The sequence below is a fragment of the Cydia fagiglandana genome, chromosome 22 (assembly GCF_963556715.1).
Source record: "Cydia fagiglandana chromosome 22, ilCydFagi1.1, whole genome shotgun sequence".
NCBI lineage: Eukaryota > Metazoa > Arthropoda > Insecta > Lepidoptera > Tortricidae > Cydia > Cydia fagiglandana.
In genome coordinates this window covers 3,330,182-3,356,520 of record NC_085953.1, presented here as the reverse complement: position 1 = coordinate 3,356,520, position 26,339 = coordinate 3,330,182, and the positions used below count along the sequence as shown (strand labels likewise).

Here is a 26,339-nt window from a genome sequence, read left to right as displayed (position 1 = left end):
ATGCATGGTGATTTGGGTGTTTTCTTAAGCAACTCGAGCATTTTCTTCCGAAAACCATCACTTTGATAAAGTAGACCTGATGATGATGATTGTTTAAATGTAGTATGTTGAGCGATTACTCCGGCACCTGTGATCCGATTTGAGTAATTCTTTTTTTGTTTCTAAGGAGTTGCCTCCAAGGTGTTTACGTATTATTTTTGGTTCTGTTCTGATGATGGGATCCATGAGGAATTGAGGGAACTCCTCAGTTTTTAAAGGCACGTGTAAAGTGATTTCGGTATTTTCTAAAGTAACTCGAGCATTTGCTTCCGAACACCGCCAATTTGATGTAGTGCAAGTGTAGCCTTACCACGAGTTTGACATTGACATATTCGCTAAGTTAGCGACGTTAATGTCTTCGAAACTTACTTCTTTTGCATCTCGCTCGCACTAATATGCGAGTACGAGCGAGATGCAAAGAAAGCTACACGCGCTAGCGAATAAATCGATGTCAAACTCTTGGTAAGCTGGTAAGGCTACTGATCGGGGGTTAGGGTTAGGAGTTAAGGGGTCGGGTAATGGTGGTTGAAGGGCTGCTGGTTCAGGGCCGAGGGGTACATGGATCAGGGGTTGATGCGCTGTGAGGTAGAGTGATCGGGGGGGTTGAGGGATTGGGTCAGTGGCGGGGCAGAGGATGGATTTAGTGTAGTGACAGGAATTATAATTTCCCAGTCGGACTCGAGAAAATTCCTGACTACATATTTATTAAAGTAGGTACACGAATTTAGTGTTAATCATGATGTTGTTTTTCATTCATGCGTCGCGCTCTTAACAATGCGTTAAAACTAAAAATGGAAAAATAAAAACTTTTTACAAAAAAAAGAAAACCGACTTCAAAAAGGATGAAATAAAATATTATCCTTTTTAAGTCTATGCGTTACCAACTGATATGTTTGAAGTCGGTGCCAAGCCAAGTAGTAACAATACCCGTCAAAAATAATCAGCTTTATGACTATAAATCCCATTAGAACTGTACTAATAACTATTATAAATGTGTAAGTAATTCTGTCTGCCTCTTTGTCGCCTTTTCATAGCTAAACAACTGAACCGCTTTAGGTGAAATTTGGCAAGAAAGTAAATTCCTTGAATTGTTTTATATTTTGAAATGTAGTCCTCTGAATAAGGGACGGGAAATAACTTCAGTCCCAATCCCATGCTTGCGTGCCGACAAACATGGTACGAACTGTGGAAGGTTTGATCGTATGTTCTGAGGTGTGTTCTTAGGTACAGTCGACGTCAAAGATATGTTTACACTTTTGCACCTTACTCCTTTGTAATAAGACGAAAAGTGTAAACATATTTTAACGTCGACTGTACCTACAAAAAGTACGTTCATTGTCGTCGTGTAAGGCAATCCAACGTACATCCTTATCGAATCGCACCAAAATCATGGTATGCTTCAAAAGTTGGCTTGGCACCGACTTCAAACATATCAGTTGGTAACGCATAGACTTAAAAAGGATAATATTTTATTTCATCCTTTTTGAAGTCGGTTTTCTTTTTTTTGTAAAAAGTTTTTATTTGTTTTATTGAGAAGTTCAACAGCGTTTACATTAAATAATATACAAAAAACATGAGAACTTATAGCATAGAACTTCCTGGAATTTGTACTTACGTCCTACGTTTCGGCACTGTTCAAAGGCTCAAAGGCTATGGACACCCTGTATAATATATTGGATTGTCACTAGTATTGTGTATAACAACTAATAAATTGTTTTCATTACTTATTCAGTTCTTCCATGTATTTCAACCTTTGTGATTTGTGTTGGATATAAATATTGTATGATACAATTAGGGGCTTCAAAGTCACTCCTATCTATAGCAGGCGTGTCTCACTCCGCGATTTCGTCGCTTTGCTACAGGTAGCTAAAAGTGCATCCGTTCGGCCCCAATTTTGGGGTTTGCATAAGCCGCGCGTGGCGCTGTCGCCACCTAGCGGCCATATCTGTGCTGATCGTAACAGACGCGTTTTGTTAGAGAGTGAGTCTTCTGTACGTAGTACTATTTATTATTTATTCTGTGTCTATAGTTCTTTTTTTTAGCATTAGAAATAAGGTGAACAATCTTGATGTGTCTTTTAATTGAAAAACACTTTTAAAAATAAGTTACTTACGGCAAATATGTAAAAATTATGAATCGAATACGATCATTTATATTCTTCTGCTTTCATAAGTAATAGTTTTTGATTTTTAAAAAGCGTTTTTCAATTAAAAGTCATGTCAAGATCGCTTACCTTCTTGCAAGTTCTTTCTAATGCTAAAAAAACGAACTATAATACCTTTAAACGAGCAATTCTTGTTTATACATATATTTCGGGGATCTCGGAAACGGCTCTAATGATTACGATAAAATTTTCTATATGGGGGTTTTCGGGGAAAATAAATCGATCTAGCTAAGTCTAATCTTTAGGAAAACGCGCATATTTTTAGTTTTTATTTGTTTTCCGAGCAAAGCTCGTTCTCCCAGATATTACTATATTATTTACGATAAGGCTCACTTGCACCATTCCACTAACCTGGGGTTAAACCGTTAACTGTTAACGGTTAACCCCGGGTTAGTGGAATGATGCAAGTGGGCCTAAGACAAACAACGTAGGGCCTTATTTGACTTGAAAGAATGACAGATAATATATTATTATGTAAAACGTTCATAAGTGCTTGTTACTAGGCCTACATGAATAAAGTATTTTTTGACTTTTTGACTTTGACTTTGAAATTATAGAAATGCTCGACATACAATTTTCACACTGCCAGCATTTAAAATACTTATCACATCTGGATTAATCTGGACGAATTAATCTGGATTAATTGTACCTGTCTTAAGGTGGTGGTACTGGTGCTCAACGCGGTCCCAATACATGTCATCTTGAAACTTAAGTCATTATCAATAGAGGTGATCTATTGGACATTAGCATGTCGAGCACTTGTACCACCACCTTATAAAATTGAAAATTTGTATTTTTTTTTAAACAATCAGGGCATACTCGTAGTCGCGGACGGTCTAGAACGCAAAATGACTAGTGTAATAATTTGCCTATATCGCTTATAGTCTACATCGCGAACGGTCTAGAACGCAAAATGACCACTTTTTTATATCACACTGGTAGGTTCAGCAGTCGTGTTTTTAATTTTTTAATTAATTTATTTTATTTTTTATATCACACTGGTAGGTTAGGTTCGTTAGTTATCTTCAAATGGCCGAAGGCCAAACCGCACAGAATAGGAGGCACGCGGTAGCGGGGCTTCGTCGACATCGCTTACGTAACGATAAAACGACGGAAAATTATGTAGGCATTTTGAGTTCTGAACCGTTCGCGATGTAGACTAAGAGCGATATAGGCAAGTTACACTAGACATTTTGCGTTCTAGACCGTCCGCGAATAACCCACAATTGGACGTTTTCATTCACTGCGTGATCTCTAAACAGCTATAATAATAGAAACCTTCAGTACCGTAAAACGGGGTGAGTAGGTTTCGCGGGGAGAGTTGGGTTATGAATGGGGAGAGAAGGTTTGAGAGGGGGGTGAGAAGGGATTTTAAGGCTACTGTTACAAAAAATAATGTATTCCAATTTAAAATGGGGCTATAGTAATACGCATAAAAAAAAATCGATCCAACAATCTTCCAAAATCACCTTTGTATGAAAAACCCTCTCACCCCAAATACGAGGCACTACGGGGTGAGGTGGGTTTTCCTCTTTATCGTCAAATTTATGAAATGGAACTACCCAATATAAAATACAAACTAAAATAAAAACGTCCGAACCACTTATTCTATACACACCATTCAATTTTCACATGTAAAAATAAAATTTTATCGAGGTTTGAAAGTCAAATTTCACCCAACTCACCCCATTTTACGGTATTACCCACGTACAAGCTTTCTGCTTAAACTCGTATATGTCTTTGAATGTCGGACATTGTCGGACCTGCACGGACAATAACGATGTGGTCGCAAGTCTCGAGAGACTAGCGAGTTCATTATATATTGTTCGCGACAGTTTGACCAGCGGAGCAGTTCTCGAGACGTCTCTAAGGCTAGCGGCCCGATTGAAACTTTAACACTAACATATCTCACTCACTCACATTTGACACTAACATATCTCATCCATATCGTATCTAGCCGTAATATTTGACGTATCTTAGAGTTCGAATCGGGCAGTAGGTCTGGACTTTCTCTTCTGTTAGTTTTCCTAGTTTAGCTTCGCTTAGAGAAGCACTTGGTAGAAAGCAACATGCACTCAGTTCAGGAACTTATATTCCTATTCTGTCCATCTTTATATAAGATAAGGACAGGCGAATGATGACTTATCAGTAAATATGACTCATATTTATACACGTAAAACATCCATTACGTCGGTGCGAATAAAAAAATGGCCATGTATTTTTAAGCTATTTTTCAGAAGACAAAAATAACTGTTTATTTTCCTGTTTGTAATAAATTTGTTGCACCTGTATTTCTTTTCTAATAGATCAATGATTTTTCATGATACTCATGAAGAAAATATACAGTTTTTTTCGTAAAGTTATACAATATTATTATTTTAACCGAAATTTTGCTACATAGCGACTTAAATTTGGTTCACTTAAAATCGTTATGTATTGTGTGAAGTTTGTACACATAGCGATTTGTTGGCAAAGCAACATAGTACGAAAGATGATACATAGCGGATTTTAGGGTCTATGTCGGGTAATCCATTCTACAATAAATCGCCATGTGCAACATTATCGCCATCACCGTCGACGGAAACAAGGCATTTAATTTCGTTATGTGCTAAAAAATCACATATCTATTTTTTGTTTCTGTTCTGTTTTATTTTGTACAAATGTTGTTCTGTGTTTTCACATAGCGGAATTGTTATAACTATAATAATATATTTTCAAAACTATTAAAGATATAACATAAATATGTATATGGGTCGACGGGAAATTAAAAGGAATTCAAATAATGCCAAAATCAAAAAATCGTAAAAAAACACATAGGTAGCGATTTTTTTATTCGCACCGACGATAAGTCAGGAACTGTGATGAGCACACAAATAAATGTCCCCGGGATTTGAACCCGGAACCTCCCGCTTTGTAGGCACGGTCACAACCGAATAGGCTAAGGGTTACATTCCATTTCTGACCGCAGCTGTACTCCTAGTACTGAACGCGTCGGTGTTATTGTCAATTTCCATAGTAAAATTAATGGTAGTGCAGCTGTGATTGGAAATGGACTGTCACCTTAAGAGGCAATTGAAAATTGGCAGTACAGCCAGCAATAATTACACGAGTGATGAATGCTGTGAAAATGATTTGCACAAAAGTTTATCGCTATGAAATAAGAGTGCGTGCAAAATATTTTGAGCTTAAGCCTTTAAAAGGCAGGGGGAATATATTTCCCACATGATTTTGAACTTTGTTTCAAAGTAATAGGGTCCAATTTTGCATATTTTTTGATTCCCCTATGCCTTATCAAGGGTTCAGTCATTATTTCTCATAGAAAAAATATCAAGAGCTGATTGTATTATGTATTTTTTTTTGGATAAAATTTGGTCGGAAAGAAATTGGGTCGGTTTCCTATTCTCTGCAAGCACAGTAACTAGTAATTTTCAGATTTTTGGTTTTTGCGTGATCTATAATCAGTACACTCAGATACATAATTATATGCAATCGATTTTCAATATGGATAATTGGAACATGGAAATCTTAATTCCCAAATTCCGTAGGTCTGTATCCGTACAATATATAAGTGAATTTCTAAAAGTTACATTGTTTGTGTTGTGTTATTCTTAGTTAAAATACTTATAGTATATACCTAGTTATAGTAATTATCTCTTAATGTTAATAGCTTGCATACACTATCGCATTGGAAAACTGTGAATATAGCTGTAAGATTTTATTAAATAAATAAAATAAGCGCAGTTTCACGGTTCATCTTAGAGAAACTTCATCATAACCCCTATAGCGTAAATTTGAAAGCGTGACGTGACGTACGAGTTTGCGTTAAGTCTCATTTAGTATGGGATTTTGAACAGCGCTCCAAGCGGCACGTTTTATAAATAAGAAAGTAATAAATATCTTTCAATGTTACATATTCGTTATACATATAAATAATGAGTAAATAATAACGTTACAAAATGTTATATACTTAATTGATGAATCCGTTATCAATTTCATACATAACTGTTTATGTTAAGACAAACTCAGTTAATTATAAACGAGATTATAACGAAACAAAATTAATTTGTTTTCGTTTGCAAAACATTTGAAAAACCCACTATATGACCTTCGGTGAAGATTCGTATTTCTCATAAACATATTCATTGCTTAACTTCAAACTGTCACTATCCCACAAACTTCAAAAACTTGGCCACTTTTTTACTTACCATCTAACAGGAACAAAAGTCTGAACAGGATCCCAATCCGCTTCATGATGGTCACCATCAACACTCGAGTCACTCACTAGAGTTCACTATACAACGGTCACTCACGCGCGAAAATCGCGAACGGGCGTCCGCCTGCCGCGGGCGCTCTGTCGACACTGGCGTAGCTATTCGTAGCACCCGTAGCCGCTACGGCGTAGCGCTACGAGATTCATTATACGCGGATTCTGTTTAATAAGTTGCAGTTTGCGTATAAATTTAGAGTGACATGTTGTTAGGGTTGTCACGTGTTTAGTTATACAGTATGTGTCTGACCATGGGGCTTTAATTCCAGGGCTTGATTTTACTCGCTAAACTGAGCTACTTTTACTATGGGACCAACCCTAAAATCGGGGCAAATTTTTTGGCTTTTCCATAGAAAAAGTCGACATCTGATCAGCCAAAATGTATGAAAAAGTAAAAATAGAAATCGGGATTTCGGGGTTGGTGCCATAATAAAAGTAGCTCAGTTTAGCGAGTAGAATCTAACCCTGGATTTAAAGCCCGATGGTCAGTAACAGCCTGTATAGTAGGACCCGCTTGATACGATTTCCAAGCAACTAATTCCAAGAATGTTATTGACGTAGGCACTACTTTTTACGAAAGCGAATGCCATCTGACCTTTCAACCCAGAGGGGAAACTAGGCCTTATTGGAATTACTCCGGTTTCCTCAATATGTTTTCCTTCACCGAAAAGCGACTTATAAATATCAAATGACATTTCGTACATAAGTTCCAAAAAACTCATAGGTACGAGCCGAAGTTTGAACTCGCGACCTCCGGATTGAAAAATTTGAAAGTCGCATGCTCTTACCGCTAGGTCACCACTGTCACCAGCGTTTTTGGCAAAATCAATATACACCGTGTTTTTTTTGATTTCCGTTAATTTCAAGGGCGCATTTCTGAGCTTAAATCAAGTAACTTTCTCAAAGAAACCGATATTCTAATTAACTCCATTTCGGAGATAATCAATAATTTATTTTTTTCCTATAAGGCCTCTACAAGCGTGTACACTTGCCCTAGGGCCTGTTTACATATTGATCAGTGTTTAGAATGAGATCATACATTTGCTACTAAACTTAAGTACAATCTCGGTCGATCGATGTTCGAAATGACATTGTAATGTCACAGATTTCAATTGTTTGGTTGAGTTAAATGTAATGCCTGTGTTACAACAACGCTATAAGCTATATTTAATTACTTTTTTAAATTATTTTTTGGTTAAAAAAACATTTTTTTATTTTATTTTGAAAATTAACTATGCCATTTAGTTCTCTTAAACGTTCTTAATCATACCCCGAAGTTAACGGAATTCAATAAAAACACGGTGTATAAATTATTTTTATCACGGCTAATACACTTGTTTACTTACGACGCGTTTTTGGCTACTCGACACTAGGCCAAAGGTATGCTGCAATCTTTTCGAGCGATGGCGCCATAACCTTTAGCCTACTCTCAAGTAGATGGCGATAATTAAAATATTTAACAAATTAACTCATATCAGTAAGATAATAAGGATCAAAGTCAAATGGCGTTCTCACAGTTTTAATCTTCCGTTGAAAGATGGCAGTAAATGTACTGTGGCTACATAATTTACCATGACCAGGCGTGGCTCACTTTGCGATTTCGTCGCTTTGCTATAAGTAGCTAAAAGTACATCCGTTCGGCCCCAATTTTGGGGTTTGCCATAAGCCGCGCGTGGCGCTGTCGCCACCTAGCGGCCATATCTGTGCTGATCGTGGCAGACGCGTTTTGTTAGAGAGAGAGTCTTCTGTACCTAGTACTATTTATTCTGTGCCATGACAGTAACTTTCTAATGTTATAACTTATAATATTCACCAACTCGTGTTCAGAAAAAAAACTTTTACAGATAGTATTCGAAATAATTCAGTCTTCTTATTTGAAATATTAATTCTTATTCTTTCATTATATTTCTACGAATTTATTGACTTTTACGCAACCGTAAAAATTCCGGCTTTTGTCTGTAAAAATTACGTTCAATATTCTTCATCATACATATTCTGAAAACCGTAAGCATTTAAACTTATTCGAAATCCGAATTTTATTTGCTTTGTATAAATAAAATATTTAATTCCTACATTTAAAGGACTTTATGATAAAATAAAATAAATATTGACAGCCGTCACATGTTATTGGCAAATAAAATGACTTATTCAGACAAATTAAATCTCAATATTTGTAATAAAAAAAAATCGGACAAGCGCGAGTTGAAGCCGTGTTATTAAGTTTAGTACAGGCCGCGAACGGGCCAGACTACTGGCTTCGGCGTCGAGGGAGTCCGGTGATTGGCTCCGGGCTTATCCTTCACCGAACACCGGAACCTTCCTCACGCCGGACACTCTCCGCATCGCGACCTGTCTTCGGCTTGGAGTCCGCGTCTGTGCTCCACACAGGTGCCCCTGCGGCAGTGAGGTGGACGAATTGGGACACCACGGGCTATCCTGCCAAAAAAGTGCCGGCCGCCTTTCAAGACACTCCGCACTGAATGACATAATCCGCCGGTCTCTTGCATCCGTCAATGTGCCAGCTCTACTGGAGCCAACTGGCATAGCGAGAGACGACGGCAAGAGACCGGACGGTATGTCTCTGGTTCCTTGGGGTTTGGGAAGGGTGCTAGTGTGGGACGCTACCTGCGTAGACACTCTGGCCCCTTCCCACCTCACGGGAACCAGCAACCAAGCAGGTGCGGCAGCTAGAGCGGCCGAAAACCTCAAATTGCAGAAGTACAGGGGTCTCGGCCCCGAGTATATTTTTATGCCATTTGGGGTTGAGACCCTTGGCCCGTGGGGTCCTAATGCTGTAAAACTTTTTAAGGAGCTTTCGAAAAGGTTTATAGACTTCACTGGTAACCGAAAGGGCCCAATTACTTAGATATATTTTAATTTTATCTCATTTTATTTAGTATTAGTTTTTAGTTTTAATTTAGTTTTATTTTATAGATAAGTTAGTTTATTTTCATTTTTAATATTTGTATCTACCTTATCAATAAACCTAAAATCAGTTTAGTACATAAGTTAATTAAGTATTACATTTACCCATGGTATAATAATATACTCCGCCTGGTACTCTCTTCCCGTCTTTTCGTGGTCACGTGACAAACACAAGCCTACGTCATCATGTGACAGCGCTATAGGATAATATGCGATAGCGCTATACAGGGTGATTCATGAGACGTGAGCAGGACTAACACTGCGCATTTCGTAAATTATAAGCAACTGTTTCCTATCAGTATTAGTGAGGTTAACGTTAATTTTCTAGCCGTGTTGAAAAAAAAAGTTATTAATTTATTTATGACATGGATGGTCACCCTAACATTAGAATACTAAACTATCGATATTGTGTGTCAAATTGAATGTCATCTCGTATCTCACTCAGGTTTGACATTTTATTTTCTTCGTAAAAGAGGTTTTATGTTTATTAATTAGGTCTTGTAGGGTGACCATGATTGTAGAGAATTAAATTTGCTCTCACCAAAAAGTTGAAAAATAGGAATAAGTGTGGTTGTTTCACCTAAATACGACAGTGATCGATCAATTATCAGTTACTGAGTGTGCAGGATTAGTCCTGCTCACGTCTCATGAATCACCCTGTATAAAGTGGCAATGTTATTGTGACGTAGGCTTGTGTCACTCTGGGAAGAGAAGACCATGTTTTATTAGACTATGGCATACCCGAAATGGATAACTGTTGAAACTTACGGCCCGATTCGGACTTTAAGATGCGTTAGTTAATAGATCTAGAAACGATATGGATTAGATATGTCAGTGTGAAATGTGACATTTCTTCCTTGAACACTTCAAATTTAAGCCTGCCAAATTTGAACCTATACTGCAGGTAACAGGGTTGATTTTTATTTGTTTGAATATTTAACGAAACAAAAGAAATGCAACTCTGTTTCAATTGAATATGGTTTAAATTTCATCGAACTGAAGAAGTACTATAGGTGGGACCTTGGGCCTTAGGAGGTCAGAGCTAGAACGACATATGGGGGGCACAACTCCGTCGGGAGGGGGTTGTATCCACTCCGCTCACTGATTACATGCCAGTGTCATCCGTTTTAATACGCACGAGCTCGCGAGCTATACAAATCTCAATTTGATTTGATACGAGGTGAAAGCCTCTTCCAAAGCTAGCTATATTGGTTAGCTTCATATCGCACCCTAAAATTATCAATATTGAAAGGTGTATTGTGGCTTTAGGGTTTTTATACTTATACCATAAAATTATCTATTATTTCAAAATACTATTTGGGCATCTATTAAATAGGTAAGTCGCAACTAGAACGTTGTTTTTTTTAGTAAACTCATACTAGTATGGCTGCCAGTGGATATAGATACACTTTGGATACCAAACTTCGCCGCCGGTATGAACTTACATACTTAATGTGATTTCCAATAGCCAACTATTGACTTTGAGAAGAATCCCGCAAATTGGTTAAAGTCTTAATTCTAATTACAACTAGTTAACGCTAAATTAAATTGTTTTATGAAAGTGTTTAACCCAATTAATTTTAAAGGCTGATAATTTGATCACATGATTTGATTTAACTTTGATAATTTCTACTCTTATAATTATTTTTCTATATTTTTTTTTAAATATTTTTTTCTACAATATTTTTTTTATCTTAGTAACAATATTTAAGAAAAATTAAGAAGTAGAAAACATTGGTTCCTAGGTACTAGCCCCCAGGATGACTCACGTTAGACCCGGCCGTGTCCGGGCCGGAGCTTCCGGCGCTTACGTTTCTACCGGCGCGATTCGAAAAGTGAATTAGAGATTAACTTACTCTAATTAATTTCCCGAATCGCGGCGTCAGCCACCATAAGGTACCTTTTGCCTTGGAACGTCAAATATCTTTACTATTTCATATCTAGTGCATCTCTTATCCATTTCCCGAATCGGGCCGTATGACATGACAGGCGATCACGTGATGCTTTCCATAGAAAACGATGCGCCGGAAGCTCCGGCCCGGACACGGCCCGGTCTTCATTCTTTATTCATAAAACTTTACTGACCTGATTTAGTTACATTATGTTTTATCCCTTTCTTCCAAATACATAAGTCAAAATGACAGATAAAGACAAACGATTATTAGCTAATTGAGGTTTGTATCGCGTTTATGAATAAGGGGGTAAGAATTTGGGCCCGATTCGGATTTTGAAATAGACATCTATTAGATATCTTTTAGACATCACCAAGATACTATAACGATATATTTAAGATCTAACCTGTCAAATTTGACATTTGCGAGATTCTGGAGATACTCTTGAACGATTTTCACAGGATATGACTTAGACATCCAATTCACATATAATAGATATCTTACTCTATCTAACGTAAAAGTGACAATGGTTACCCGAATTGCGCTGCAAAAGAGAACTTCTTGATATCTAAACTATAACGTATCTAGAATGGATCTTGTACGTGTCGACTCTTGTGTAGATCTTGAAGTTCGAATACGGCAGTTTATCTATATGTAGTTCGATACTCTCATGACACTAATGAATATCAATTAAATAGAAAAATTTACATTTCAGCAACTCATCAAAAAGATAAAGGCAAACTAATTAATATATTGAAAATGTACACTTTAATACGAGCAGAATTTATTGAACAATTAAATGTACTCTTTATTACAAAGCATATAAAGCCTAATATGGCTTAAACCTTCGCATGGACTTTGGTCATTCTGGCTCCCAAAACACAAGAATCGCAATTGTAAAGCAGTGATGTTAAGTGAAACAAGTGTATATGACTGTTCCATCGCCGAACGTGTGCGTGTATTCGCCTCAGGTCCACCAGTATTGTAAGACCTCAAGATCCGTAGATCTGATCTAATCTGATCCAAGCAATGGTCGTATCCTGTATACCGGTTGTATCCTAATGAAGCTAGTAGTATATTTGGCAACCTTAGTCTCTAGACCTACGAGTATAAAAAGGTCTCCCGCTCTATTCGAATTTGAATGTTAGCCTCAGGTTAGTTGAATTGACGCGTGACTGTTTAGGGCTGGGTCATATCTAGCGCACCGGATCAGCATTGCCACGTTGCCCAGAAGGGTACGCTGCCAATAGACGGTGATTTGATGCAAATTTTCTATTCATAGTTTATTTTTAACCTTACTTTTTAATTTATTTTTAGGCTTCCGTACCCAAAGGGTAAAACGGGACCCTATTACTAAGACTTCGCTGTCCGTCCGTCCGTCTGTCACCAGGCTGTATCTCACGAACCGTGATAGCTAGACAGTTGAAATTTTCACAGATGATGTATTTCTGTTGCCGCTATAACAACAAATACTAAAAACAGAATAAAATAAAGATTTAAATGGGGCTCCCATACAACAAACGTGATTTTTGACCAAAGTTAAGCAACGTCGGGAGTGGTCAGTACTTGGATGGGTGACCGTTTTATTTATTTTTTGCTTTTTTTTTGCATTATGGTACGGAACCCTTCGTGCGCGAGTCCGACTCGCACTTGCCCGGTTTTTTTAATTTTAGCTTGTATTTTTTATTTAAATCTTTATTGTGACAAATCAAAATTGCATTTGACTTCGCACGTTTTGACGTCAAGGCGGATAGAGTAGAGGTTAGAAAAAACTTAATGACAAGGAAGTCAATTCTAATTTAACTCGACCTTAATGATCTCGAGTATTTAGCAAGAAGATAGGGTACGTGAGCCACCTAAAGGCACACTAGAGAGTGGATCAGCTACACTCTAATAACGCCAATTAAAAATTGCCTACTCTCAGCACACTGTCGCTGCAGCCGAAATCGGTCAGGAATCATCATAGTTATTCTAGTTCATCGGACAGATCTTAATTATCAAAATAAATACACAGGTAATCGGTAGTTATTGGAATTACAGTGCATGATGGGAGGTTTTTCGGCGCAAATGAATCTGTTAATGGGTGATTCCATCAGACGATGCGATAATTGGCGGGCCAGCTCCGGACTATCGAGATACTCGTGTAGGGTTCCGTGTGCGGTGAACGTCGCTTTTGAGCACATAAATTACACAAAGAAAATTAAGTAATATTTATTAAATACACAATCATAACTATGATATTAACGTGTCATTCTATGGTACTTGCTAACTACTTATGTAAACAAACCGCCATGTTGAAAATGTCTAGAATGACAAATTTACTGGTGACTTTTATATATATGTTACTGTACCCGCTGTAGCCCGACGTACGGCAAAAGAACCGAGAGATCTAAACCTACCTACTTTTCATCTAATAATCTCAAGAATTAGTGCATGATTCAAACCAGGTTTAGGTAGGTTAGTAGGTTTTGCCGTACTTCCGGCTTTTACAGTAACTCTTCTTCCTGGCGTTATCCCGGCATTTTGCCACGGCTCATGGGAGCCTGGGGTCCGCTTGACAACTAATCCCATGATTTGACGTAGGCACTAGTTTTTACGAAAGCGACTGCCATCTGACCTTCCAACCCAGAGGGGAAACTAGGCCTTATTAGGATTAGTCCGGTTTCCTCACGATGTTTTCCTTCACCGAAAAGCGACTGGCAAATATCAAATGATATTTCGTACATAAGTTCCGAAAAACTCATTGGTACGAGCCGGGGTTTGAACCCGCGACCTCCGGATTGAAAGTCGCACGCTCTTACCGCTAGGCCACCAGCGCTTCTACAGGCTTTTACAGTAACATATATACTAAATTTAATCGAATTCGAAATATAACGATTCAAAATTAAATTCGGCCTAAACAGGCCATAATCATCATCATCATCCTCCTAGCGTTTGTCCCGTACTGTGACGGGGTCCGCTTTCCTACTTTTCTCCTTCCACTTCGCTCTATCCTGGACATCGGTTTCCGCTAACCCACAGGCGAAATCTTCGGCGATGACGTTACGCCACCGCTGCCTTGGTTTTCCCCTCCTGTTTGGGTCTGGTAAGGCGAAGCTAAGGGCTCTATTGCCTGCGTATACAGGTGGCCTTCTTATCCACCATCTCAGTCGACTTTCTTGGAGCTTATCGGCGACGTCTCTCACTCCTAGGCTACCATGGATGTGTTCGTTTAGAACCCTATCAATCCTGGAGACGCCTGACATCCACTTCAGCATCTTCATCTCTGCCACATGGATGACTTGGACATTTCGCTGGGTCACTAGCCATATTTCGCTGCCATAAGTGAGGACCGGCCTTAAGATGGTCTTGTACACGAGGCCTTTCATTAGGGTTCCGTACCCAAAGGGTAAAACGGGACCCTATTACTAAGACTTCGCTGTCCGTCCGTCCGTCTGTCCGTCTGTCTGTCACCAGGCTGTATCTCACGAACCGTGATAGCTAGACAGTTGAAATTTTCACAGATGATGTATTTCTGTTGCCGCTATAACAACAAATACTAAAAACAGAATAAAATAAAGATTTAAATGGGGCTCCCATACAGCAAACGTGGTTTTTGACCAAAGTTAAGCAACGTCGGGCGTGGTCAGTACTTGGATGGGTGACGGTTTTCTTTTTGCATTTTTTTCCGTTTTTCTTTTTTGCTTTATGGTACGGAACCCTTCGTGCGCGAGTCCGACTCGCACTTGCCCGGTTTTTTTTTATCGGCATATTACTGTCGCAGATCTCACAGGCTATAATAAAAAATATATATATTACAAGACAATTTTACACAGATCGGCCTAGTCCCACACTTCCCACAGTAAGCTCAATAAGGCTAAATAATACAAATAATTTATGTATTAACACCACATTATAATAGCTTGGTTCGCTCTGGGCTAGTTTTAATTTAAACATACCTTTAAAACGTCATCATCATCATCATTTCAGCCTATTTACGTCCCACTGCTGAGCACAGGCCTCCTCTCATGTGCGAGAGGGCTTGGGCTATAGTCCCCACGCTAGCCCAATGCGGATTGGAGACTTCACATACACCTATGAATTTCTTCGCAGATGTATGCAGGTTTCCTCACGATGTTTTCCTTCACCGAAAAGCTAGTGGTAAATATCAAATGATATTTCGTACATAACCTTTAAAACGTACTCAATTATATTTGCTATAATAAAATTGTCTGTGCATTGAACTACGAATGACCTCAGTTTGATACCTATACCTACTGACGAGCATTAATGTCACAGGAAATGATAATTTGTTGTTGATTAAATTGCGTCGTTTTTTTTTGTGTACAAGTACATTGATAATGTTTGTACATCATAAATAAGTACCTATTCAAATAAGTTTTTTACAAAAAAAAATTTTTGGTACTTACAAGCTTTTATCGCTGCGTGTACTTTTCTTACCACAGGCAACTAAATCCAGACAATTCTAAAAACCCCAAACACAATTATGTGGTCGTTTCTCAAAAAGTTGGCACCGCCAGGTTAACGTTAACGTTTTTCAAAAATTTTGCATTTTCGCATTTTTTTTTATTGGGATCGTTAAAAGGCAACTTTAACTATTAGAAAATGTGGAAGGGAAGCAATTCCTTCAATTAGTTTAGGAGATATAGGCGTTTGAAATTCAGGTTAATGATATCAAGGACAGGTGAAAGATATTTTGTCTCCAGGTTATCGATAGTAGAAGCAGGTTATCGAGAAATAAGTACAAATTCCAATGAAAATATTGACAGGTTATCGAGAGGCGTCATTAACCTGTGTCCGTTGCCGTTAACCTGGTTTCTTGTCATCGTTCACCTGTAATGAGTGTCATCCACCTGTCCACCACATCATTTTCAATGCCTTCTAAAAATAATCGAAAAATGTGTCATCTTCTGTAAAAAGGGACCTTATTGTCCACCACGATGATTAAAATTTTGGATTCTGACCCACCTCACCTTCGATTCGATTCCCAATTTAACAACAAGTTTCTGTGAATAAGTAAACATTCAATCTTACTGTCTATTCACCCTGGCAGTACCTAGTGGAACTCAGGTTTGGTGCAACATAGGCACATGCAGTTTTGGTCATCCAACTCGTCTTGGTGAGCACTTGGGAGAGCAGAACTCAAGATAGAGCTGATGCTGGACCATCGCAGTATCTAGTGGAACTCAGGTTTGATGCAACATAGACACACGCTGTTTTGGTCATTCGACACGTCTTCATGAGGACTTGGGAGGGCAGTACCCAAGATAGAGCTGATGCTGAACCCTCGCAGTACCTAGTGGAACTCAGGTTTAGTGCAACATAGACACACGCTGTTTTGGTCATTCGACACGTCTTGATGAGGACTTGGGAGGGCAGTACCCAAGATACAGCTGATGCTGAACCCTCGCAGCACCTAGTGGAACTCAGGTTTGGTGCAACATAGACACACGCTGTTTTGGTCATTCGACACGTTTTGATGAGGACTTGGGAGGGCAGTACCCAAGATCGAGCTGATGCTGAACCCTCGCAGCACCTAGTGGAACTCAGGTTTGGTGCAACATAGACACACGCTGTTTTGGTCATCCAACACGTCTTGATGAGCACTTGGAAGAGCAGTACCCAAGATAGAGCTGATGCTGAACCCTCGCAGTAACTAGTGGAACTCAGGTTTGGTGCAACATAGACACACGCTGTTTTGGTCATTCGACACGTTTTGATGAGGACTTGGGAGGGCAGTACCCAAGATAGAGCTGATGCTGAACCCTCGCAGCACCTAGTGGAACTCAGGTTTGGTGCAACATAGACACATGCTGTTTTGGTCATCCAACACGTCTTGATGAGCACTTGGAAGAGCAGTACCCAAGATAGAGCTGATGCTGAACCCTCGCAGCACCTAGTGGAACTCAGGTTTGGTGCAACATAGACACACACTGTTTTGGTCATCCAACACGTCTTGATGAGCACTTGAGAGAGCAGTATCCCAGATAGAGCTGATGCTGAACCCTCGCAGTACCTAGTGGAACTCAGTTTTGGTGCAACATAGACACACGCTGTTCTGGTCATTCGACACGTCTTGATGAGGACTTGGGAGGGCAGTACCCAAGATACAGCTGATGCTGAACCCTCGCAGTACCTAGTGGAACTCAGGTTTGGTGCAACATAGACACACGCTGTTTTGGTCATCCAACACGTCTTGATGAACACTTGGAAAAGTGGTTACTAAGATAGAGCTGATGCTGAACCCTCGCAGTACCTAGTGGAACTCAGGTTTGGTGCAACATAGACACACGCTGTTTTGGTCATTCGACACGTCTTGATGAGCACTTGGGAAAGCAGTACCCAAGATAGAGCTGATGCTGAACCCTCGCAGTACCTACTGGAACTCAGGTTTGATGCAACATAGACACATGCTGTTTTGGTCATTCGACACGTCTTGATGAGCACTTGGGAGCGCGGTACCCAAGATAGAGCTGATGTTGAACCCTCGCAGTACCTAGTGAAACTCAGGTTTGGTGCAAGGTCAGGGTCCGGGTTCAGGTTCAGATAAGAGCCGGGATCCAGGTCCAGGTCCGACTCCGGGTTTGAGTCTAGGTCCGGGTCCGAGTCACAGTCCGGGTCCGAGTCCGGGCCCGAGTCTGGGTCCGGGTCCCAGCCCCAGTCCCAATCCAAGTCAAAATCTAAATCGCCAAACGTGTACTATGCATCGTTGAAGAGTTCTGTTCTAATCATCATCAGCAGTTCCACTTCATCAAATGCGACAGTTTTTAATGAAAATGCTTGATTTTCTGATGTAAATCCAAAAGTCACTATACGCATGCCTTTAAGGTTTGAGGAGTTCCCTCGATTCCTCATGGATCCCATCATCAGAACTCGATATTGACAAAAATGCAGCTTATAAACTTACCTTGCTTAACAAACATAACGAAGAGGACAAATCGCCAAACGTGAACTATGCGTCGTTGAAGAGTTTCGTTCTGATCTTCATCAGCAGTTCCACTTCATCCAATGTCACTTTTGTGAATGTATATGCTTGATTTGTAAATAAAAACACAAAAATCACTATATGTATGCCTTTAAGATTTGAGGAGTTCCCTCGATTCTTCATAGATCCCATCATCAGAACTGGGTTTTGACAAGAACGGGAGTAATCTGCATATACTTATACTTTTTACAAAACATTTTAATATATGTCTAAAACTAAAAACCCTCATAAGGTACCTTTTCCCGTGGGACGTCACAAATCTAGTTTGAGTATATGTAACGTGGATTTTAAATAATTATCGATCACCTGTCATATGGCAGGTGAAGGACGCTTCGTTCACCTGCCATTGCATCATTCACCTGACTTTTTTGGACAGGTTAACGAGACTTAAGACAAAAGTACAAAAATTTCAATAATATGCAGTTTTAACAGACAGGATAGTTTTTATTCCTAAATTAACACACAAAAGCGATATAACCGCTATATAATTATATAGTTACGAGTATTAGTTGTGGTATCAGTGACATTAACCTGCCGCAAAATCTCATCCACCTGGCAGTTTTAGCCAGGTGGACGATATGCAGGTGATGGGGAAAATGGCAGTTATATCGCGAATACACAAAATGTATTAGCTTGATGAACTCCATACTTAGGCATATAAAACTAAACTATTGTTTACGTTACATATCTTGATAGTAATGCGATAGGTTACATAATTAGCAAGATATCGACTCCAGGATAAAGAGTACTTACCCATTACAAACTCCAATTTCCGATACTTTGTCGTTTGTGTTTTATTTGCGAAGCACAATAACCACGTCTTCGTCCTACCAGGTGATAGCTGATGAGTGATGGTTTCAGCTCGTGCGGAGTGAGACGGGAAAGGTGCGGTGGGGGTTATACAATCGTCGTGAATGTGACGCGCCAGGTGACTGTTAAGAATTGCCTTGGACAAACTTTGAAGCCGAATAACTTAAAATATAAGTATAATATTGTTATGCGATAGTAATACTTTAAAACTTAAGGATATATGTTAATAAAATACGGTAATGCCGTTAAATTAAGTTAATATTTTGTGTGGTTTTCATAGCTCGGAACATCAGTACCTCGCGTTGGGACACGGCAGGTTAACGGATAAACGTAGTTACAATATTTTTTTTTGTAATCAATATTTATTAAATTTTTTTCAAAGTATTAGGCCTCTGTGTAAAAAGTCTCTCTAAATATGTATTAATTTTTTATATATAAAAATAGTACATAACGAAAAAAAAGTTCTAACATAAACCTATTTACAGGTGGCGGTGCCAACTTTTTGAGAAACGACCATGTAGGTTGCGTTGTTTTATCACAGAATTTCTAATATGGCCACCTGCCTGTCTCCATCCATCAGATCGGCTCAATGGTACCATAATATTGCATTTTGTCACCCGATTTACATATTTTTTTTTTATTAGCCTATTAGTGTGTCCCACTGCTGGGCAAAGGCCTCCCCTCTTTCCCGCCACTTGTCTCTGTCTAATGCACACTCCCTCCACTCCACACAGAATGTATCTAGGTTGTCCCGCCATCTCCGTTTGGGTCTTCCTCTGCCCCGAGATCCATCCTGTGGGATCCAGTCCGTGGATACTTTAGCCCAGCGTTCTGGGTGCATTCGGCAGATGTGCCCTGCCCAGTCCCATTTCAGCTTTGCGGCCTTCATAGTACATCCACAATGCCAGTTTTGGAACGCAGTTCGGTGTTTCTAATACGGTCGGTTCTACGAACACCCAGTATGCTGCGTTCCATTGCTCTCTGGCAAACCTTGAGTCTGGACTTTTCAGTTTCAGTTTGAGTTTGATTTACATATGTATGCAAATTTTTAGTTCGGAAATCAGGAAGTGGGGCAAATTTAGCTTCCAAAATTTGACCCACACTAACAAACTTATTGACAGGGCAATTTAAATAAAAGCTTGTAAAAACGTAACTACGCACAAACGTAATAAAACATTGGGAAATCCTTAGTAAGGCATCAAATTTAATTTTGTCCATACCAAATAATATTATCTAATTCAGTTCAGCGGTTTAAGCGTGAACAGGTAACAGACCTAACCTTTCGCATTTTATAATATTCATCATCATCATTTCAACCTATATACGTCCCACTGCTGAGCACAGGCCTCTCATGCGCAAGAGGGCTTGGGCTATAGTCCCCACGCTAGCCCGATGCGGATTGGGGACTTCACATACACCTTCGAATTTCTTCGCAGACGTATGCAGGTTTCCTCACGATGTTTTCCTTCACAGAAAAGCTATTTTATAATACATATTATAGGCATTAAATGCTAAAATGCTAAATTAACGAACGAGTTCTTACACTTAATATATGATTTTCAGTTTAAATTAACCACGAGCACCCCAGGGAAGTACCCCACTGCCATTCCAAAAATAAATTACCCGCATTATGCACCCAATTACACACCTTCACTCCCTTAAATAAATACACATTTAACAAGTCTCACACAAATTTCCATGTCCAGCTTCCTTGAACCTTCGGCAAACATCCAATCATCCCCACTCTCCCCCTCTAACACCCCTCGCTCGCGCGTGCTCCCACATAACCAAACGCTTCCGCCCTCGTTAGACAAGGTAATGAGCAATGAAAAGATGCTAGCTTGTTTACGATATAGGTATTTGACGTACGGTGTTTGACCTGATTTTGCCTTTATTTTGACAGTTTGTGATATTTATATTTCTTATTATCTCTTTATTTATCATTCTTCTTAGGTTTTTATAATATGAATATAAAAGTAAAATATAAAAACACTTAACAAACAATAAAATATACATATAAACACATTATAAAAAACCTAACTTAGGGTGCCGCCAGCAGCGGGGCAAGGCCCAAGCTGCCGGTGGTCAGGACTGCAGAGAGAGGAACCGACGTACTATATCCGAGCCGTGTCCAAGATCACCGCCTTCTGCATCTGTCCTTTGACTTGATCCAACCACCTAGCGAGAGTCTCTCAAGATGTTGGTCGAGTCTATATTTATTATTATTATTATCGGCCCGGTTCGAACTTTAAGATTCGTGGATTATCTAGAAACGATTTGGATTAGATATGTCAGTGTCGAATGTGAGGTTTCTTCAAACAAATACGTAATTTTTGACACTGACACATCTAATCCATATCGTTTCTAGATCTATTAATCGACGTATCTTGAAGTTCGAATCGGGCAGTACTTAATAATGTACACATATATTACACGTCAAATATACCTACAATCAGTGAAATAATAATTGAACGAATAAACATATACCTTTTAATAAGGCATTGGTCTCCATTTCATAAAATATTCAACAAGTATGAAGCTGAAATTATGGACTGTATGTCATTTACTCGTATTGTATTGGAAATTCCTTTAAATAATTTAGCAACCATATAAGAATCGTGCAACATTAAACAAATTGTAATACCGCGACAGAATACTAACTTATTTTCTATTGTCTTCTTCTTCTTCTTTCTCGCGTTACCCCGGCATTTCGCCACGGCTCATGAGAACCTGGAGTCCGCTTGACAACTAATCCCATGATTTGACGTAGGCACTAGTTTTTACGAAAGCGACTGCCATCTGACCTTTCAACCCAGAGGGTAAACTAGGCATTATTGGGATTAGTCCGGTTTCCTCACGATGTTTTCCTTCACCGAAAAGCGACTGGTAAATATCAAATGATATTTCGTACATATTTAAGTTCCGAAAAACTCATTGGTACGAGCCGGGGTTTGAACCCGCGACCTCCAGATTGCAAGTCGCACGCTCTCACCGCTAGGCCATCAGCGCTTCAACTTATTTTCTATTGTAAAGTAATGAAATAAACGCATTTGTATTTTGTATTTGTAATCATTATTCAACAGACTAAACGCCACTTGAACTAAACATCTCTCTAGAATCATAACACCAAAACCAAACCCATTGCATTTCTACGAACTAGTGATGTAGGTACAGACTATTGATTTGGCCGAGTAAATAAAAAGTAAAAAAAAACCTAAGGCTATATTTCATACGACAACCCAATCGACAATCGAACATAAGAAAGTGACCACACGGTCAATAATCCAAACAAAGGTTTCCGTAAGCACCCTAGATAGGAATTTGGGTAAATAAGGTGAAAAGCATATGGTAAATATTTGCTGTTTATTTCTTTTTACCCTGTTTTTCTGGCACTTTAAAAGTGCCGACTAATCGGCCATTTTTGCCAACTAGTCGCCGACTAATCGCCGACTACAAATGAGGCCGGATAGTCGGCTTTCCCTACTAGTCGGCGACTAGTCGGTACATCCCTACTACGAACACGAAAACTGCTCAACTCAGCAGGAATAAATCCTGACCTTCCGTTGATTGGCACCAACACTTGTCCAAGCTAATCAAATGGCACCATTGCAACCGTTTCTATCTGACAGTCGAACTTAACCCACTGAAATTTCATCTCTATAAAAAGTAACATACGGTTGACATTTGAATGGTAGCTTCAGATATGACGTTTTGGTTTTTAGGTAGAAAATTAAGGTGATCAGCTGAAAGGGTGTATAAATGTTCGGTGCTAACGCTCGGACATACAGTCAGCAACAGATGTTGCTAAGCGGGCCAGATATTCAAAATGATCTTGATGCGATTTTATTGTTTAGAGAATAAGAGCGTGTCAAGTAGGGAATGCAATCTCGATCTCGCAATTTCAAGATCTCGCGAGATCTCGCACGAATTTTCGAGATTCAATCTCGTTGACCGGAAATCTCGATTTTAGCAATCTCGGTCAAGATCTTGATTAATATTTTCGAGATCTCGAACGAGATTCAATGATTGATACGTGTGAATTACTTTGTTTTGAGTAATCTTTTTGACCTTAGGTTCATGTTGTTCAGGCAGTGCTATTGTACGCGGCCGGCTTTAGCTGACGATAAAAGCACTGTGGCGCGCCCTGTGCGGAAAAATTGGACGAACTTAACGTACCCATTCACAATTATTTATGATTTCTGCTCGCTTACCCTACATTTTTTTGTAAGTTGCCGAGTGCTTGTCAAAAATATCAACTGAGCATGTTGCTGCCTCTGCTTAAGACAATTGTGTAAAATTATAAATAATTAATACCACTTTTTCACAATTACATGCAAATTAGAGCTACATATATATTATTAGTTTTTTTTAATAAAAGTAGTTTATTAATTAAATCTTGATTAATTTGAAGATCTTCGAAATAAAACATGACGCAGGTGCTCTAAATAAGTAGTTTATACGGAATACTTAGAGATTTTTGCTCAAAATAACATATTTTTAATTGCTTTGTCAAATCTCGATCTCGTCGAGATTAATCTCGATCTCGAAAGTGTGACGGTCGAGATCTCGAAACACCCTATCTCGATTCAGATTTTTCGTGCGAGATCTCGAATCGCCAATCTTGGTGCGAGATTGCATTACCTAGTGTCAAGGTAATTTTGAATTTCTCGCCCGCTTAGCAACTTCTGCTGCTGACTGTACCGTTATGCTGTAGAGAGTAGATGAATGATAATTCTTCAAACAAAGATTCTGTGTTTGTATTTACGTGCTGTGGATTTATTGACTTGGTCGATAGGAATTTACATATTTCGTAATTAGGATTGTTCATTTTTTTTCAAATGTTCTATTTCGAAAACCATTTCGAGATATAAGGTTTTTAAACAGTTTCCGACATTTGCTGCGATATAATAATTGAGGATTGAAGATATTTCAACAAATATCCTTATGACCTTAGTTTGACCTTCTCCTGGGCTGAATGTAAAGTCATTGCATAATAAAAGTTATCGAACCATAGTAAAGAGGTCCGTCACTCACGTATTGTCAAAGTTATCATTGTCATCGATTGTCATAACAAAATTTTTCAGTTAAACCGCTGCGCTTGTTTGTTACAATTTGATTTATAATTAATACCTAAACAGTAGATTTCATTGCTTAATAATATATCAAAAACCTTGTTCCTATGTGTGGGAATGATTCACAAAAATAATAGTTCGAATCCACGAAGACCTACGACGTGAAAGATGGTGCCGTGAATTAAACTTGGAATACCTACCTACTTCACGTGTTACACACAGTATTGCTGTGAGAATCACGTCGATGTAAGTATAAAATTAATATTAATTTAATACAATTAAGTATTTAAAAGCTCACTTTATTGGGAGGGTCGTGGTATCTATTTATTTTCTGTGGTAATGTAGCCAGAGTATCTAAAGGCAAACCGTTAAACAGAGATGGTGCCTACTAGAAAGAAGGAATATACACGAATACATAGCCATACTCAAAATTCAGCCTGAAACTGCTTTAAAAAGATATAATTTCTAATTTCCAGGTACATGTTGCAGTTCAAGCTGCTGATATCATGGTGTACAAGACTTAATAAAGAGTTGTGAATAATAAAACATGTTTTTGTTTACCTACTTTTTTATTAATTTGGGAAATATGTTATATGTTTCCAAAAAAAAATAGTAACTTTACATTAAATGTATGTTTATCATGTTCTGCACGAGCATCTGACAATGATGGCTTCTTGTTGACCATCCAGAAGAGAAGTGTATGGTTTGTTATTTACTCTGTTCCCAGGCATTATTTACGGTCGTAAAGTATTACAACGATTAATAATTAATATGACGTTCGTTTCAATACAAAATGCTCAACTTTGTTCTGGGCCCAAGTGCAGTTACATATCTCACAGCTGTATCTAAATAGGAATCACGATTACCTGAAATAATAGGATATAATTAGCAAAATTGGCATGTTCCTAATAATATGGTGACAAGCCGGTAGAAAGCACCCACTGGGTGCTAAGCTACCTTTAGCAATGGACGCTTGTAACGATTTTATGAATCCAATCTTCTTACAAATCGAATCAGTTAAAATATATATGATGTAGGTAACTTACATTTGTATTTTTGCTCCCTTGATTTCAGCCAAGTTATGGTTGGAGTTGGATGCTATATGGATACATACTCCAATAAAACTAAGTTATATTATATAACTTAGGCAGATTTCTGGAATCAGCTTTCTGCAAATTTATAGCGTAGGTATTTTGAAATTAATGAATGATTCAAAATAAACGAGTTTTCCATTCCAGACGATTGTTATTTATAGAAACACGTGACACTGACATTGTCGACAGGTGACATTACAATCAATTGACAATGACAACTATTTTTTTAATGCTTGTTGTTGCTTGTGCATTATCCTAATCAGCCGACGACATGTAATTTACGAGAAGTCGTATCTCATATTTTCAATAAATTATAAATATTCAACCGAGCCACGAATTACTAAATCATTCAAATTGGTATCTTAAATTAACCTATATTTTCAGAAAATAAAATAAAAATGGGGGTCTAAAAAAAATGAACAATCCTAATTGTTATCAATTAAGTAGTGTGTAATTTATTATTTTTACATAAATAAAAGAATTAACAAAATAATTAAACTAAAAATTTAAATTAAAACTAAAACTAAACTCTAACAACTATATACACATATTAAGTAGTATTTTATTATTTATTTTTTAACAATCGCATCATTGAAGTGAAATGCGCTGCGAGTAATATCATATGTCATATAAAATAAATTCATTTTTCTCCAATATGCTCGGAAATGTTCACCTTACTGTAGCAAAAATAGTACGGGAAGTTCTTCGTTAATGTCAAACTCTAACTAAAAAACATCAAACTATCGCTGTCCTGTTCTAGCGGACGGGAAGTAAAAAAACACTACAGTAATAACTTATTACTGTAGTGTTTTTTACTTTTTAATAATAAAAAACGCAAACAGCCAATTATTATTGCCGCGAGCCGCTTCTACACGACCCGATCAGCTATCATTTCACGTGTATGATCGTGCGAATACTGCTTAATAAAATCAATGATTTTTTTTATATGTTTTTTAATCTCATCCGTGTTCATAAAGCTTACATAGTTTGTCAAAGGACTTTCTCATTTCAAACATAGACAAAGAGAATCATACTATCTTTGTCTTACACTAGTACTAGCACCCAAAAGAAAAGGATGGGTGTAGTTTTCC

The 26,339-nt window shown here is 38.3% G+C and overlaps 1 protein-coding gene across 1 annotated transcript in view; it reads right to left on the bottom strand.

Moving 5' to 3' along the window:
• The window catches only part of LOC134675558 (uncharacterized), a 411,257-nt gene extending 404,721 nt beyond the window's left edge, over positions 1-6,536 (bottom strand). Inside the window, exon 1 of the mRNA XM_063533837.1 lies at positions 6,409-6,536. Coding sequence (XP_063389907.1) covers positions 6,409-6,466 — 58 coding nt within the window. The 5' untranslated portion in view covers positions 6,467-6,536. The remainder of the gene's footprint in view (positions 1-6,408) is intronic.
• Between the last annotated feature and the right edge of the window lie 19,803 nt (positions 6,537-26,339).